At 49.5% G+C, this 14,949-nt stretch overlaps 1 protein-coding gene across 1 annotated transcript in view; it reads left to right on the forward strand.

Annotated features, from left to right (window-relative positions):
• MYH9 (myosin heavy chain 9) overlaps nucleotides 1-14,949 on the forward strand; it is a 106,415-nt gene that overhangs the window by 28,099 nt on the left and 63,367 nt on the right. The window contains exon 2 of the mRNA XM_025399525.1: nucleotides 11,426-11,777. Within this exon, the coding sequence (XP_025255310.1) occupies nucleotides 11,445-11,777 (333 nt within the window). The 5' untranslated portion in view covers nucleotides 11,426-11,444. The remainder of the gene's footprint in view (nucleotides 1-11,425; nucleotides 11,778-14,949) is intronic.

Raw genomic sequence — 14,949 nt, forward strand, 5'->3', positions numbered from 1 at the left:
GCCAGGACGGTCTCTGTCTCCTGACCTCGTGATCCGCCCACCTTGGCCTCCCAAAGTGCTGGGATTACAGGCGTGAGCCACCGCGCCCGGCCAAAGTTAAGCAGATTTCTTTTTGCAGGCTGCTTCCTACAACCTTTTGTGCATATCGTGATTGCAAGAGGGCCATAGGGAGGCAGCATTCCATCCTTACTCGGCCATGAAACTGTCTTCCCTCTGCAGATTGCTGTCTTTATAGTCACCGTCCCTGAGAGCTGTCCTCTATGGATGGACATAACCTGCAGAAAGAGTCACTAGACTCCTGGAAACTGATTTGCAGAGGGCCCAGGTGTCATTCCTAGGAAGAGTGGGGATTAAATAGCTCAGGATCACAAGATAGAGGAATTGGGAGGGGAATTCCTATCATGCCATTCTCCGCTGGGAACTCGCTGGGAACTCGAGCTACAACTCCTTTTTTTTCCCCCTTCATTCTAAAGCTAGGAAATTGAGGTGCTAACAGCTTCAAGGTCACAGGAATTGTGAGTAGGGGACCTGGGACTCCAACCCAGGTCTGTCTGGCCCCAAAGCCATGAACCCCATCATGGTGCATTACAAGCATTTATCTTAGGATTTGCAGAACCAGGACCTCACATGGCTGTGGTTTTTCCACCCTTCCGTCTCTCAGTTATGAGTTGATACCAAAGGTCGATGTTGCCAGCACCTACTTGATAGATGGAGGCGTAGCCTTCCAGGAGAGCACACGACCTTCTCATGGCATCCTAGCAAGAGCAGGGGCCATGCCAGCCAAGATTCTTTCTGGTTTGTTGGACTGGTAGTAGGCGGTAGGTGCCTCTACATTTAATCAGGGGGTGCTAGAAGGTTCTAGAAAACAGAGATGGTTGAACTATATGCAAAACCAATAAATTATCTTCAGTCCTATTTCTCTCTGTAGATTGAAAGCCCCAATATGCATTCTTTCCCTTTTTGTTTTGAGGATATAAAAACTAGTCCATAAATGGTTTGGTGTTTGTAACAAATTAGGTGGCTGTAACCCTCATGCGTGTGTGGTTTCAACTTGGCTCTCCTGTTACCTTCAGCTCTCCAGCCCTGGCCCTCTTTGCACAGCCACAGCCCAAGGGGATTTTCCAGCCTCTTGGGACCTTCCCCGTCAAGTCTTTCTTGCTCATTTTGGCCTTGTTCCTCATCCATTCATTCAGGACACTTTAACTGAGCACCTGCTCTGGGCCCCGCATTGTGCTAGACATTTGGAATTGATGAATGAGATCCATTTCCTGTCCTCAAATAAAACTACAAATAGTGAGTATTTAGCTGTTTGGTTACAGTGGAACAAGTACAGAGCACAGATGAGAGGGACATATATATGACACGTCTTTCTGCTGCAAAAAGTCTTTAGAGAAGGGAGTGTTTGAGCTGAGATGTCCGAGAGGGTTCCTAGTACAAAGGACACTTCTCTGGCTTCTTTGAAGGCCTGGAGGCCTGAGCGGAGTGTAATGTGAATGGAATTGATTATATGCCGCTGGGGACAACTGTGGCAGAAAGGAAGGGCAGGGGTAAGATGAACAGGTGGGGTCCTAGAGGGCTTGCTTACCATGCAGAGAAGATTAGACTTTATTCTGGAGAAGGTGTGGAGCTGTTGAACCATTTTGAACTGACCAAGTAATATCGATAAAATAGGAAGTCACATAAATAGGAATTTGAATTTGTGAGTCATCAGAAAGGAGTTCTGTAGAAGTGGCAGGGGAGGCCAGGAGGGAGGCATTGGGAGCAGCCCAGAAGGGAGGGCTTGTGGGCCTGGACTGGAATAGGGCACGGGCAGTGGTGTTGGCGGAGGGCTGGGGAGGAGTTTATGATGACTGTCTTGGGTGGCCAGATGGACAGTGTCTCCCAGAGATGGACACCCAGAAGAGGGTATGGGTCTGGGGAGAGAAGGTGGGGGAGTTCAGGTGTGACGGTGTGTCCTCCAGGTGGAGATGGCTCGTTGGTAGGTGTTTAAATATATTTATTAATATATGAAGAGGAGTGGGGAAGAGCTCTGGGCGGGAAATAGTCCGGGTATCCCAGTGGTGGAAGCTATGGATTTCCTGGGTCTAATCCAGATTGATTTGCCTAAAGTATTCAACAAATAGCATTTGGGCTTGGTGCGGTGGCTCACATCTATAATCCTACCACTTTGGGAGGTCGAGGTGGGTGGATTGCCTGAGCTCAGGAGTTCGAGGCCAGCCTGGCCAATATGGCGAAACCCCATCTCTACTAAAATACAAAAAATTAGCCGGGCGCGGTGGTGTGCACCTGTCATCCCAGCTACTCGGGAGGCTGAGGCAGGAGAATTGCTTGAACCCGGGAGGTGGAGGTTGCAGTGAACCGAGATCACGCCACTGCACTCCAGCCTGGGCAACAGAGAGAGACTCTGTCTCAAAAAAAAAAAAAAAAAAAAGTGTTTGATGGGATTCCCAGGGTGGGGTGAGCTGGCACAGCCATGTCAACAACTCCTACCCCCGACCTCCAAAATGTGGCTCCTGCTTGTCTTCCGTTAATCATCTGGATCCTTTGATGCTGGTGACTTTGCTTATGAGTCGCAGGCTGAGCTGCCGTGTTGGAGGTTCTGAAGGTGCTTCTTGCCTGCCTGGGGAGGCACATCAGTCTCTTCCGCCTGGTTGATGGGTTTACTTTTAAATTGGCTATTCAAGATCTTTAAAGCACAGTCCAGCAGGTGAATCTAGGTCAGATCTCTTAGAATACAGCATGTTACAAGGGCTGTCATTCCTTGGTGACAATGCCATCCATAATGGCCATTTTTATGGGGTCCTGGGAATCATTTTGCCCTGAGGACGTCTGTTTTGTTAAGGAGATTTGGCCCGTGCACTTCAGAGATGGGGGAGGATGACGACTGAGAGGTCTGGCTTCATAGTGCAGCGTTCGCTTATACGAACCCCTTCAATCAGTGGGCTCAACTGGAGGCAATTTGTCTTCCCCCCCAACCCTCAGCTTCCACCTTTGGTGATGTCTGGAGACATATTTGGTTGTCACAACTGGGGACAGGGTGCGACTGGCATCTAGTGGGTAGAGGTCGGGGTGCTGCTCTGCTGCTGAATACTGCACAAGGCACAGGACAGCCCCACCACAAAGGATTCTCTGGCCCTAGATAGCCGTAGTGCTGTGGCATTGTTTTGTATGTGGTTAGTGAGCGACCGTGCCTTCTTTCTGTATGTTGGCCCCCTTTTTTTTTTTTTTTTTTGAGACAGAGTCTTGCTCTGTCGCCCAGGCTGGAGTGCAGTGGCTGGATCTCCGCTCACTGCAAGCTCTGCCTCCCGGGTTTACGCCATTCTCCTGCCTCAGCCTCCTGAGGAGCTGGGACTACAGGCGCCCGCCGCCTCGCCTGGCTCGTTTTTTGTATTTTTTTTTAGTAGAGACGGGGTTTCACCGTGTTAGCCAGGATGGTCTCAATCTCCTGACCTCGTGATCCGCCCGTCTCGGCCTCCCAAAGTGCTGGGATTACAGGCATGAGCCACCGCGCCCGGCCCGTTGGCTCTTGCTTTTCTCCCTCGGCCCGGAATACTTTTCCACCATCTCTTCCTTTCCCCGTCAATATCTTACCCATCCTCCAGGACACAGTTGAAATGTCACATCCTCCACGACACTCTCGCTTGAGCATCCAAGGAATTGTCCTTTTCGCTTTGTTCCCACGGCAAATTGCGTGTTCCTCTCCTCTTCTTCACTGAGTCTGTGGTGGAGCTGGTTGTGGTGGGTCTTCCTCTCTGCATGAATGTTCCACAGTGGTAGGCGTCCTGTCTTGTCGTTATGTGCGTTTAAGGAATACATGCTGCATTAAGCAGCCCTGTGAGGCAGGGAAGGCAGCAGAAAATATTATCTGCATTTACAGTTGAGGCCAGAGAGGTGGCACCGGCCCAAGGCCACAGAGCAAGGAGTTTTGGCTTTCATCCACACGGCAGATCCGTCTAGCGGGTGCTTACTGCCTTTGGGTGTTGGATTCAGCAGTGAACAGGACAGAAGGAAGCCAAGGAACTTGCTTTCTGTCTACTCTACCACATTGCCCAGGTGGACACTGCATCTAGTTACCTAGACGTGTGCGTGTGCATGCCCGTCCTGCTGCGTGACCTCATTAGAAACCCCTTGGGATCTTTATGCCTTTGTCATGATCTTTTTGCATGTGGATTCTCTGTGTATTAGTTGATTGAATAAGTGAATCAAATGAGCTTGAAAAATTCTACATTATTATAGCAGCTGCTTTCAAAGAATCTCTTTTTTTTTTTTTGAGATGGAGTCTCACCCTGTTGCCCAGGCTGGAGTACAGTGGCATGATCTCGGCTCACTGCAACCTCTGCCTCCTGGGTTCAAGCGATTCTCATGCCTCAGCCTCCCTGGTAGCTGAGATTACAGGCACGTGCCACCACGCCTGGCTAAGTTTTATATCTTTAGTAGAGACAGGGTTTCACTATTTTGACGAGGCTGGTCTCAAACTCCTGACCTCAGGTGATCCACTTGCCTCAGCCTCCCAAAGTGCAGGGATTACAGGCATGAGCCACCACGCCTGGCCCAAAGAATCTTTCTTAACAATGGAAGCCAGCTACTTTGACAGTTTTATTTAACTCAAAACGAGCAGCTGCAAGGAGAAAGAGAAAGGACATGTTCACCTGTGTTCTCCAGGATGGGAGTGGGGAGGGAAACAAACAAACAGAGGGGCTGCTTGCGTACATCAGTGGTGAGGCTGGAATAGGGCTTTCAGTGTCTGGGCTGAGGCCGCTGGGGTGTCTGAACTGAAATCTTGGCATGCCCAGGGCCATTGGAGATTGGTTAGGTTAACTCCTGGCAGACTGGGCACAGAGAACTCAAATGGCTCACCCAAGGTCACACCCCCACCTTCTTAGCCCCCAGCAATTTAGGTTGGAAGGATGGAGTCCCTTGTGCGAGCCAGCATGGGAAGATGGGGTTTATAGCTTTGAGGTGGCATTATTAAAGTCTGCTTAATTAATAAGGGGGGGTTCTCTGTTTGCTTCTTGTAGCCCCCTTGACCTCACCAGGAAGGCAGCTAAAGGGGAAATGGAGCAGGGAATTGAAGCCACACGGGGCTGAGTCTGACCCTAGGTTTTGTGTCTTGTCTGAGCCCCATTTCCCCCACCTGTAAAATGAGTATATATGTGCCTCATGAAATTATTGCAAGGATTGAGTGAGAACACACAGCGCTTACTAGCAGGCCCTCGGTCTATGCAGCTTTGTGATGAAGGTGATGACTTGGACGCTGCCAGCCTAGAACTTGGCCCATGGAAAGGTTTACATCAGCCCTCGTTGTCTGGGAGTGGAAATGCTCTCAACGTTTCGACCAAAGATCTGAGAGTAGAATAAATTCTGTCTTTAAGGTGCTAGCTGTTCATTTTCCAGACAAACCCACAAATAAGTAAAAAGAGAAACGGAGGGAGAGAGGGAGGGAGAGGATTCTCTGGGAAAACAGGGAGAAATAAAAGATCCATATGGATGTTTGCGGGGAAGGGGAGAAGGCAAATAATTGAGGCATTACATTTTGGGTTGAAAGAAGATGTTTTTGGTCAACCTATTTACTTTCAGTTTCATCATTTCCTGAGAGTCCTAATTTAGCCTCTGGTTGTGTCCTGCTCGATTATGGCCTAAAAAGGCAACTGCTTGGGTTTCTTGGAGTTGGACTGGCACCCGCAGGAAGCCGGCGGGAAGGAAAGCGCTGGGGGATGGCCTCAGCCAGATCCAGTCTCATCTCCAGGGGCGAGAGCTGCTTGCTTCCTTCTGAACCTCTTGCTGGCCTGCCCATTCCCACAGGAGCTCGGGACTTTCTGAGCCCTGGAGATCTTTCCTCTGTGTGTGTGTGTGTGTGTGTGTGTGTGTGTGTGTGTGTGTGTGTGTTTTAGTGGTTGAGGATGCTGGTTGGTTGCTTTCACATGTACATCCTGCTCAAATGGCAGTGCACATCGATTCAACCCTTTTGGAAAACAACTGGATGGGACATCCCAGGACTGTAGAAATGTTTGTATGTTCTTTGCTCCTGTAACTCCACTTCTGGGAATGTGTCTGAAGGTGGTGGTACACTAAGGCTGGCCGTGGTGGCTCACGCCTATAAGCCCAGCACTTTGGGAGGCCAAGGCAGGCAGATCACCTGAGGTCAGGAGTTCAAGACCAGCCTGGCCAACATGGTGAAACCCCGTTTCTACTAAAACTACAAAAATTAGCTGGGCGTGGTGGTAAAAAAACCTTGTAAGTGGTCCTTAAAAAAAACACACACTTGAGAATATGATGCAGCTATTAAATGATGGACATTGAGGCCTTGGAGTCAGGAGTTCTGTGTTCAGGTCCTCATTCCCCCAGCTTGTGTGACTGAGTAGAGTTGCTTTCTCTCAGGGCCACTGCTGCATCATCACCTGTAAAATGGGTTGGATAAAATTGATTAACAAGCAAATCTGAGGCTGGGTGTGGTGGCTCACACCTGTAATCCTAGCACTTTGGGAGACCAAGGTGGGCAGATCACCTGAAGTCAGGGGTTCGAGACCAGCCTGGCCAATATGGTGAAATCCCGTCTCTACTAAAAATACCAAAAAAATTAGCCTGGTGTGGTGGCACACGCCTGTAGTCCCAGCTACTTGGGAGGCTGAGGTGGGAGAATCGCTTGAACCCAGGAGGCGGAGGTTGCAGTGAGCCGAGATCGTGCCATTGCACTCCAGCCTGGGTGACAGAGCAAGACTTCATCTCAAAAAAACAAAAACCAAGCAAATCCTCGCCCTACAGGAAAACAGTCATAGTAAGTAAGGAAAATACAAAATCTGAAACTCTGTCCTCTGCCTCATAGTTAAAAATCAAGTGTTTCCATGAACCAGGTCCAGAAAGGACCACGCAGAGAAAGAGAAAACTGATTTTGCAAGGAGGGGAAGGGTGGTAGGGGGAGTTTAGGAATTTAGGGGAATATTTTTCTTTTACCTTTATATTATGGGCAGTTTTAAAAAGTTTCGGCCGGGCTAGTGGCTCATGAGTGTAATCCCAGCACTTTGGGAGTCCAAGGCGGGCGGATCACCTGAGATCAAGAGTTCAAGACCACTCTGACCTAAAACCCCGCATCTACTAAAAATACAAAAATTAGCCGGCCTTGGTGGTGGGCGCCTGTAGTCCCAGCTACTTGGGAGGCTGAGACAGGAGAATTGCTTGAACCTGGGAGTGGAGGTTGCAGTGAGCTGAGAGCTTGCCACTGCACTACAGCCTGGGCGACAGAGCGAGACTCTGTCTCAAAAAAGGTTTCAAAGAGGCCATTTAGCACAGCCCCAGGACAGAGTAGGAAGGAGTGGCTGCATGCTGGCTGCTGTGTTTGATAGACTGCCTCCTGGGTATCCTGCTGTCGTGCCCCTTACTGAATTTTTAGCAGCTCTTTACTATCCTCCATTCATAAATGAGGCATATGGATTATAGATAAGCTGGTTTAACTCACATGCATCCTGGAGAGGTCTGAGTATTAACCTGACTAAACACACTTAATACACACACACACCACGCCCCCAGGGGCACAGGAGCCTCCTCACCGGATACAGATGGAAACAGCAGCTCTGCTGCAGCCCTGTGGCTCCCCATCATTGAATGCGGCTAATCCTGCCCAGGTGGGTGAGGGGACTTTCATAGAAACTCCACTATTTATCCTGACCTTTGCAGCTCTCCCTGCTGGTCTAACCCGTGTATTGATCTTGGCGCTGCTGCTAACCCACGTCATTCTAGCAGAGTCGCTGAAACCAAATAGCCCTGTCCTTGGCCAGGCTGAGCAGAGCCCAGCCTTGCTTAATGAAAAGTTCTGGGAGGGAGGTGCCCAGGCAAGCAGGGGCTGTGACCTTCAGCTGCAGCCTTGGTCTTTGGAGGCGGGGGGTGTCCCTGGCAGGATGCATTCTCTCTTCCTCTTGCAAGAACTATGGCTTGGTGGCCAGGCCTCTGCCAGCCTTCGCGTGGACACCACTGACCTGTGACTGTCCCCTGCCCTCCCACCAAGGCCCGAAAGTTGGGCAGGGTGAGGTTCTGAGGGCGGTTGGTTGGGTGGAATTCCTCCCCACCAGCTGGTGTGATGTGTGTGACCCTCCGAAGCAGATTTCCAGGGCAGTCTGAGTGCCTGGGCCCTGCAGCCCGAGGGAGGCCATGGGCTGCCGAGAAGCCAGACTACCAGATGGGTTCTTTGCTGTTAGGGTTGGCATTGCTGGGGTGAAGCAGAGTTTGAGGAGGGTCAGAGCTCATTCTGCCATTGCTGATGGGCTGCAAGCTTGCTACCGACAGTAGCGGGCTGAAGGAGTAAATCTTGAGTTGTAACGTGCCTGCTTTTTGATGGACCACGTGGTCCACACTGGGAAGGCTCACTCAGCCTTCCTGCCTGCCCGATAACATGCGGTAAATATTTGTTGAACACTCTGGAATGCATTCCTCTCCACCCCCCACATCACACTCAGCTCATGGGGACAGTTAGGGCCCAGCTCCAGTGCCAGCCTGGCTTCCAAGGGACCCCAGGCACAAGTGTTCTGGGAGGAGGCCAGGCACAGGGGCCAGGTGTCCCTGGGTTAGCATCCCACTCCATGCCTGGGCTGGGCAACTCTGGACAAGTGACTTGCCCTTTCTGAGTCTGTTTCCTAGTTTATGAATTGGGGAATCTGTTTCCTAGTTTATGAATTATGAATCTTGAGACAGCTCTTTCCCAGGATGGTTACCAGTTAGGTGAGGTGGTGAATAAACGGAGCTTGGTGCTGGGAGGTACTTAATAACTGTCCCCTGCCCCTTCTGCTCTCAGTAGGTGTCTCATGAGGGGCACTGATGTCCTCAGATGGCTTCATTGGTGGGGTCAGCAGCATACTTAGGATTTTGGGGCATGGGGTTCAAGTGAGTCTCTCTCTGCTATTCATGGAGTTATCCTTCGTGGGTTTGGGGTGTGTGAAAAGGCTGAGAACCAGCAGCCCCTGAGACCTGTGTTCTGTGATTGCTACAAGGTCTTGAGCAGGCAGGGACGCAATGGGGAGACTTTGGGGAGCCTGGGTGCTGGGACGCTGGGGGTGCCTATTGACTAGTTAGTGGTCAGACACATGGTAGGGAGGCAAAGAACAGCTAGGATTTACCTGGCGGGGAGAAACCTTGGATTTGCTTGAATGGACTGGCCAGGGTGGAAGTGCAGACAGCTGAAAATAAGCTGGTGGTGCCCTGGGGGCTGCTCCTGGTGTAGACCCTAGACCTCAGACCCGCAGCAAAGACGGGGCGGCCAGGCAGTTCACAGCCACCGTTCCTGTCTTGTTTGCTCTGACTCACTCTGAGCCTGGCCTGCTCTCAGGGTGATCCTTGCAGAGTGGATGTACCCCCTGGTCCCCACAAGAGTCTGTGGGGTTTGCCTGTGTTGGGAACGTCAACAGAGCCACCGGCCGGGGCAGCTGGTGACGCTGCCAAGCTCTGTTCCTGGGACTTGTGTCTGTCCTGGCAAAAGGGAGCCAGCAAACAGGTTTTTTTCCTGGAAAACAGCCCCTCCTGGAGTGAGTCCAGGGGAGCCCCTCGGCCTTGACTGAAAACCGCTAATGAGCCTAGATGAAAAGTTCTGGGCAGTCTAGACTTTTCCTTTTGTTCTTTCCCTCCCATGCCCCTAGCCTCCTTGGGATCCAAGACCCTCTTGGAATCTGGAAGCACGAAAGCCCTTGGTATTCCGTATTTGGATCTGGGGACTTTCTGAATTGCAAGGGCCTGAGGGGAGGGGGCTTGATCTCAGAGGGAAAAAAAGCACCTTCCTGATCTTTCTTGATTTCCCGGCGGGAGCTGGGCAGTGAGCTTCTGGGCTGCCTCCTCTGGTGGCCACGAGCTGAGTCTGTTTTACACCAGGGTGGCCACCTCAGGTGATCCCAGCCTGCGCCTCTGAGCAGGAATAACGACTGTGTTAGCCGTGGAAAGGCCACAGGACTGAATGACTATGGAAAAGCCCGTTACATCCAGGGAACTTGTTTCCTCATCTGTAAATTGGTGATAATAATATATACCTTACCTGGTTTACAGAGTTGTGATGACAAAGACCTTTCGACATAGCAAAATATGTGTGAAAGCATTTCATAAAGTATAAAGCCACATAGATATATACGGCATTATTATTTTATGTCTTTTTTTTGAGACGGAGTTTTGCTCTTGTTGCCCAGGCTGGAGTGCCATGGCACAATCTCAGCTCACCACAACCCTCGCCTCCCGGGTTCAAGTGATTCTCCTGCCTCAGCCTCCCGAGCAGCTAGGATTACAGGCGTGCGCCACCATGCCTGGCTAATTTTGTATTTTTAGTAGAGATGGATTTCCTCCATGTTGATCAGGCTGGTCTTGAACTCCTGACCTCAGGTGATCCGCCCGCCTTGGCCTCCCAAAGTGCTGGGATTACAGGCCTGAGCCAGCGTCCCCGGCCTATTTTATATCTTCATTTTGTTGATGAGTTTTGAAAAAAGCAAACACACATGAACTTAAGTTCTCTTGGCCCATGAATTGTGAGGGTCACTTTTGACCTTAGTGTCCCCAAAGGGAAGCACTCTTAGCATTCTACATGTTTCTTGGAACCTGGCATCTTTTCTCTTTGCTTTTTTTTGGGCTGTCTTATCAAGATGGAATTCAAATCTGGTGGCAACATATATTGGTGTTTTATTTTCTTCTCTTGTCTTAGTTGACTTCATGAAATAAGAACAAGTTTTTTAAACTGGAAACTTCTGCCATGTGGGGTTGTAGTCAGTTGCGTGTTTTTGGTTGATTAGAAACCTGTTTTTGTTGGAAATCCTCCTAAACTGTGTGGCTACTTTGCTACCTTTCTATGTGTAGCATAGCGACTTGAATGGCATCTGTCCTGGAGACTCTTGTTACGTTCATTCGGCACGATAGTTTTCTTGATGGATTTGTTTGATTGTGTATTGACCCTAGGGTGATACACCTTACCTTTAATTGCTAACAAAATCCCTGCTATCAGCCTGTTTCTCTGTTGCCCAGGCTGGAGTGCAGTGATGTGAGCCAGCTTACTGCAACCTCCGCCTCCTGGGTTCAAGCGATTCTCCTGCCTCAACCTCCCGAGTAGCTAGGATGACAGGTGTGCACCACCACGCCTGGTTAATTTTTGTATTTTTAGTAGAGATGGGGTTTCGCCATGTTGGCCAGGCTTGTCTTGAACTCCTGACCTCAGGTGATCCGCCTGCCTTGGCCTCCCAAAGTGCTGGGATTAAAGGCATGAGCCACTGTCCTGGACCCAACTTATTTTTTCAGTGATGCACATCTTTATCCCAAAAGTGTGGAGCAAGAAAATTGTACAGCCTGGTTATACAGAGTTTTACTGCGTCTTAATCCTATACAGTTTGCAAAGAGAAGAGGTGTAAGTATGAGTGATCTCGTGTGGCTGATGTAGTTGTATGTAATGTGTTGTCTTTTTCCTCCCCCGTAGGTCCTGGCTGTAAGTCACCATGGCACAGCAAGCTGCCGATAAGTATCTCTATGTGGATAAAAACTTCATCAATAACCCGCTGGCCCAGGCCGACTGGGCTGCCAAGAAGCTGGTATGGGTGCCTTCCGACAAGAGTGGCTTCGAGCCAGCCAGCCTCAAGGAGGAGGTGGGCGAAGAGGCCATCGTGGAGCTGGTGGAGAACGGGAAGAAGGTGAAGGTGAACAAGGATGATATCCAGAAGATGAACCCGCCCAAGTTCTCCAAGGTGGAGGATATGGCGGAGCTCACGTGCCTCAACGAAGCCTCGGTGCTGCACAACCTCAAGGAGCGTTACTACTCAGGGCTTATCTACGTAAGTGGCTGCCCTGGCACCCTGCAGGATGGGTCTGAGGACTCCAAGTGGGGGCGGGCCAGGTCTTCCCATCACCCTCACATGCCTGGGCCCTGGCTCTCTGGTGGAGAAGGGGTCTGGAAGGAGTGCTGGGGTGACATCCTTGGACTTTGACATCTGAACATCCTAGTGGGATGTTCCCATAACATTATTCTTTTCCCTTTGCAGCCAAAAACAAAACAGGAAGCATGTTTTAGAACATATGTAGGGAGAAGAATATGGCCCTGTCTGAGGGATGCCCACCCACTGGCCTTTGTCCTCAAGTTTTGGTGGAGATATGAAGGTTCAGGTCAATGTTGTAGATTCCTTCTCTTTTTTAATTTTTTTTTTTTTTTTTTGAGACAGAGTCTTGCTCTGTTGCCCATGCTGGAGTGCAATGGCGTGATCTTGGCTCACTGTAACCTCCATCTCCCGGGTTCAAGTGATTTTCCTGCCTCAGCCTCCCAAGTAGCTGGAATTACAGGCACCTGCCATAATGCCTGGCTAATTTTTGTATTTTTAATAGAGATGGGGTTTCACCAGTCTGGTCTTGAATGCCTGACCTCAGGTGATCCACCCACCTTGGCCTCCCAAAGTGCTGGGATTACAGGCCTGAGCCACCGCTCCCAGCCTCTTTTTAAAAATTTTAATTATTTTTAATAATATCTTAAAAAATATCTTTTAAAATTTTAATTATTTTTAAAAATATCTTTAAAAATATTTTTTATGGCCGGGCGCGGTGGCTCACGCCTGTAATCTCAGCACTTTGGGAGGCCGAGCTGGGCAGATCTCAAGGTCAGGAGATTGAGACTATCCTGGCTAACATGGTGAAACCCCGTCTCTACTAAAAATACAAAAAGAAATTAGCTGGGCATGGTGGCGGGCACCTGTAGTCCCAGCTACTCAGAAGGCTGAGGCAGGAGAATGGCGTGAACCTGGGAGGCAGAGCTTGCAATGAGCCGAAATCACGCCACTGCACTCCAGCCTGGGCAACAGAACAAGACCCTATCTAAAAAAAAAAAAAGATATATATATATATATATATTTTAAAATAAAATATCTCATTTAAAGTATTTTTTAAGATAAAATATGTTATTTTTAAAAATATTTTTAAAAATAGCTTTATCTCTGATTTCTTTCCAATAAGCCTTTTGCACTCTAAAAATGTAGTAGATTCCTTCTAAAGTAGGGAGTGCCATCTCCTGGTTTCCTGCTTTCTCTTGCGTCACCAGATCCCCTCTCCCTTCACGGTTTGCCCCAAGCCCGTTTTTGGTATCTCTGCCATCTTTTTTTTGTTTTGAGACAGGGTCTTGCTCTGTTGCCCAGACTGGAGTGCAGTGGCATGATCACAGCTCACTGCAGCCTCAAACTCTTAGGCTCAAGCGATCCTGCCACCTCAGCCTCTCTGGTAGCTGGGACTATAGGCCTGTGCCACCACGCCTGGCTAATTTTTTATATTTTTATTAGAGACAGGGTCTCATTATGTTGCCTAGGGCTGGTCTTGAACTCCTGTGCGCAAGTGATTCTTCTGCTTGGGCCTCCGAAAGTGCTGGGATTACAGGCGTGAGCCACTGTGCCTGGCCCATCTTGTTCTTTATGGATGCATGTTGGTGTGGCTTACTTCACTAGGGAGTATACTTTGAGCGGAGGTGAGCCACTAAGAGTAAGACTTGCTCTGGGACTCTGTCCAGCACTTGAGTGCTGGTCCCTTGCCAGGCTTGACCAAGGGGGAGTGTATTGAGAGTCCAGCATGTGCAAAGGGCCAGCACATGCAGCAGATCAGGGGTGTCATTTTCTTTCTTCTGGCAAGAAAGAAATGCAGAAAGACAGCCCATCACCAAGTTAGGAGACAGGGAGATGAGCATTTATGTATCCTGGAGGCAACAGGCTCTGGGATCACAAAGTCCTGTCCAATATCAACCTCAAATTCCTCTGTTCAACTCAAAGATATTTCCTTCTGGTTTTGTCCCCAGTGGGAAAGAAATATCTGCTTGTTATTATTCCTAAAATAGCTCTTTATTTCTTTATGCTGCTCTAGCCACCTTGAACTTTGGGCTGAATAAAACAGTCCTCAAAATGTTTTTGACCTAGAGGAAAAAAGCCATGAAGAGGTTATTATAGGCTGGGCATGGTGGTGCATGCCTGCAATCCCAGGACCTTGGGAGGCCAAGACGAGAGGATTGCTTGAGCTCAGGAGTTTGAGACCAGCCTGAGCAACATGGCGAAACCCCATCTCTACAAAAAATAGAAAAATTAGCTGGGCATAGTGTGGCGTGCCTATAGTCCCAGCTACTTGCTAGAGGCTGAGGTGGGAGGATCGCTTGAGCCTGGGAGGTCAAGGGTGCAGTCAGCTGAGATTGCACCACTGCACACCAGCCTGGGCAACAGAGTCTCAAATAAAAAAAAGAGAAAAGACTATTATGGCCTTCCCACTTTATAGATGGGAAGACCAACTTTCAGACTGAGGGATTTTGCTCACGATCACATGTGTAATAAAAGGAGGTGGTGGCAGGCTCATTCCATTACAGAGATAGCAGCTCTCAAAGGGTCAGCTGTCTAATTTTCTGTGTGATTTCAGAAAGACTTAAGCACATTTCTACGAGGTAGACTCATGCTTCTGAGTGCGCTTCCATGTGCTAAAGCCTTCAGTGGAGCCATGGGGCATTTTATTTGCCCAGAATTCCTGACAAGGACTGCATTTCCTTGTTGATTGCTAAATCAGTCTGTGTCAGTCTGTGACAACGAGGTCCTTGTTTTCTGCCATTGATGCCCACCCTTTGGGGATGAGCCTGGCTCATCAAGGACCTATCAACAAGTAGATATGGGGAACAGTCTCCTTTAAAGCCCAGCCTTCTTTTTTTTTTTTTTTTGAGACGGAGTCTCTCTCTGTCTTCCAGGCTGGAGCGCAGTGGCCGGATCTCAGCTCACTGCAAGCTCCGCCTCCCAGATTTACGCCATTCTCCTGCCTCAGCCTCCCGAGTAGCTGGGACTACAGACGCCCGCCACCTCGCCCAGCTAGCTTTTTTTTTTTTTTTTGTATTTTTTAGTAGAGACGGGGTTTCACCATGTTAGCCAGGATGGTCTCGATCTCCTGACCTCGTGATCCTCCCGTCTCGGCCTCCCAAAGTGCTGGGATTACCAGCGTGAGCCACCA

This window comes from Theropithecus gelada, chromosome 10, assembly GCF_003255815.1.
Source record: "Theropithecus gelada isolate Dixy chromosome 10, Tgel_1.0, whole genome shotgun sequence".
NCBI classification, from domain to species: Eukaryota; Metazoa; Chordata; class Mammalia; order Primates; family Cercopithecidae; genus Theropithecus; species Theropithecus gelada.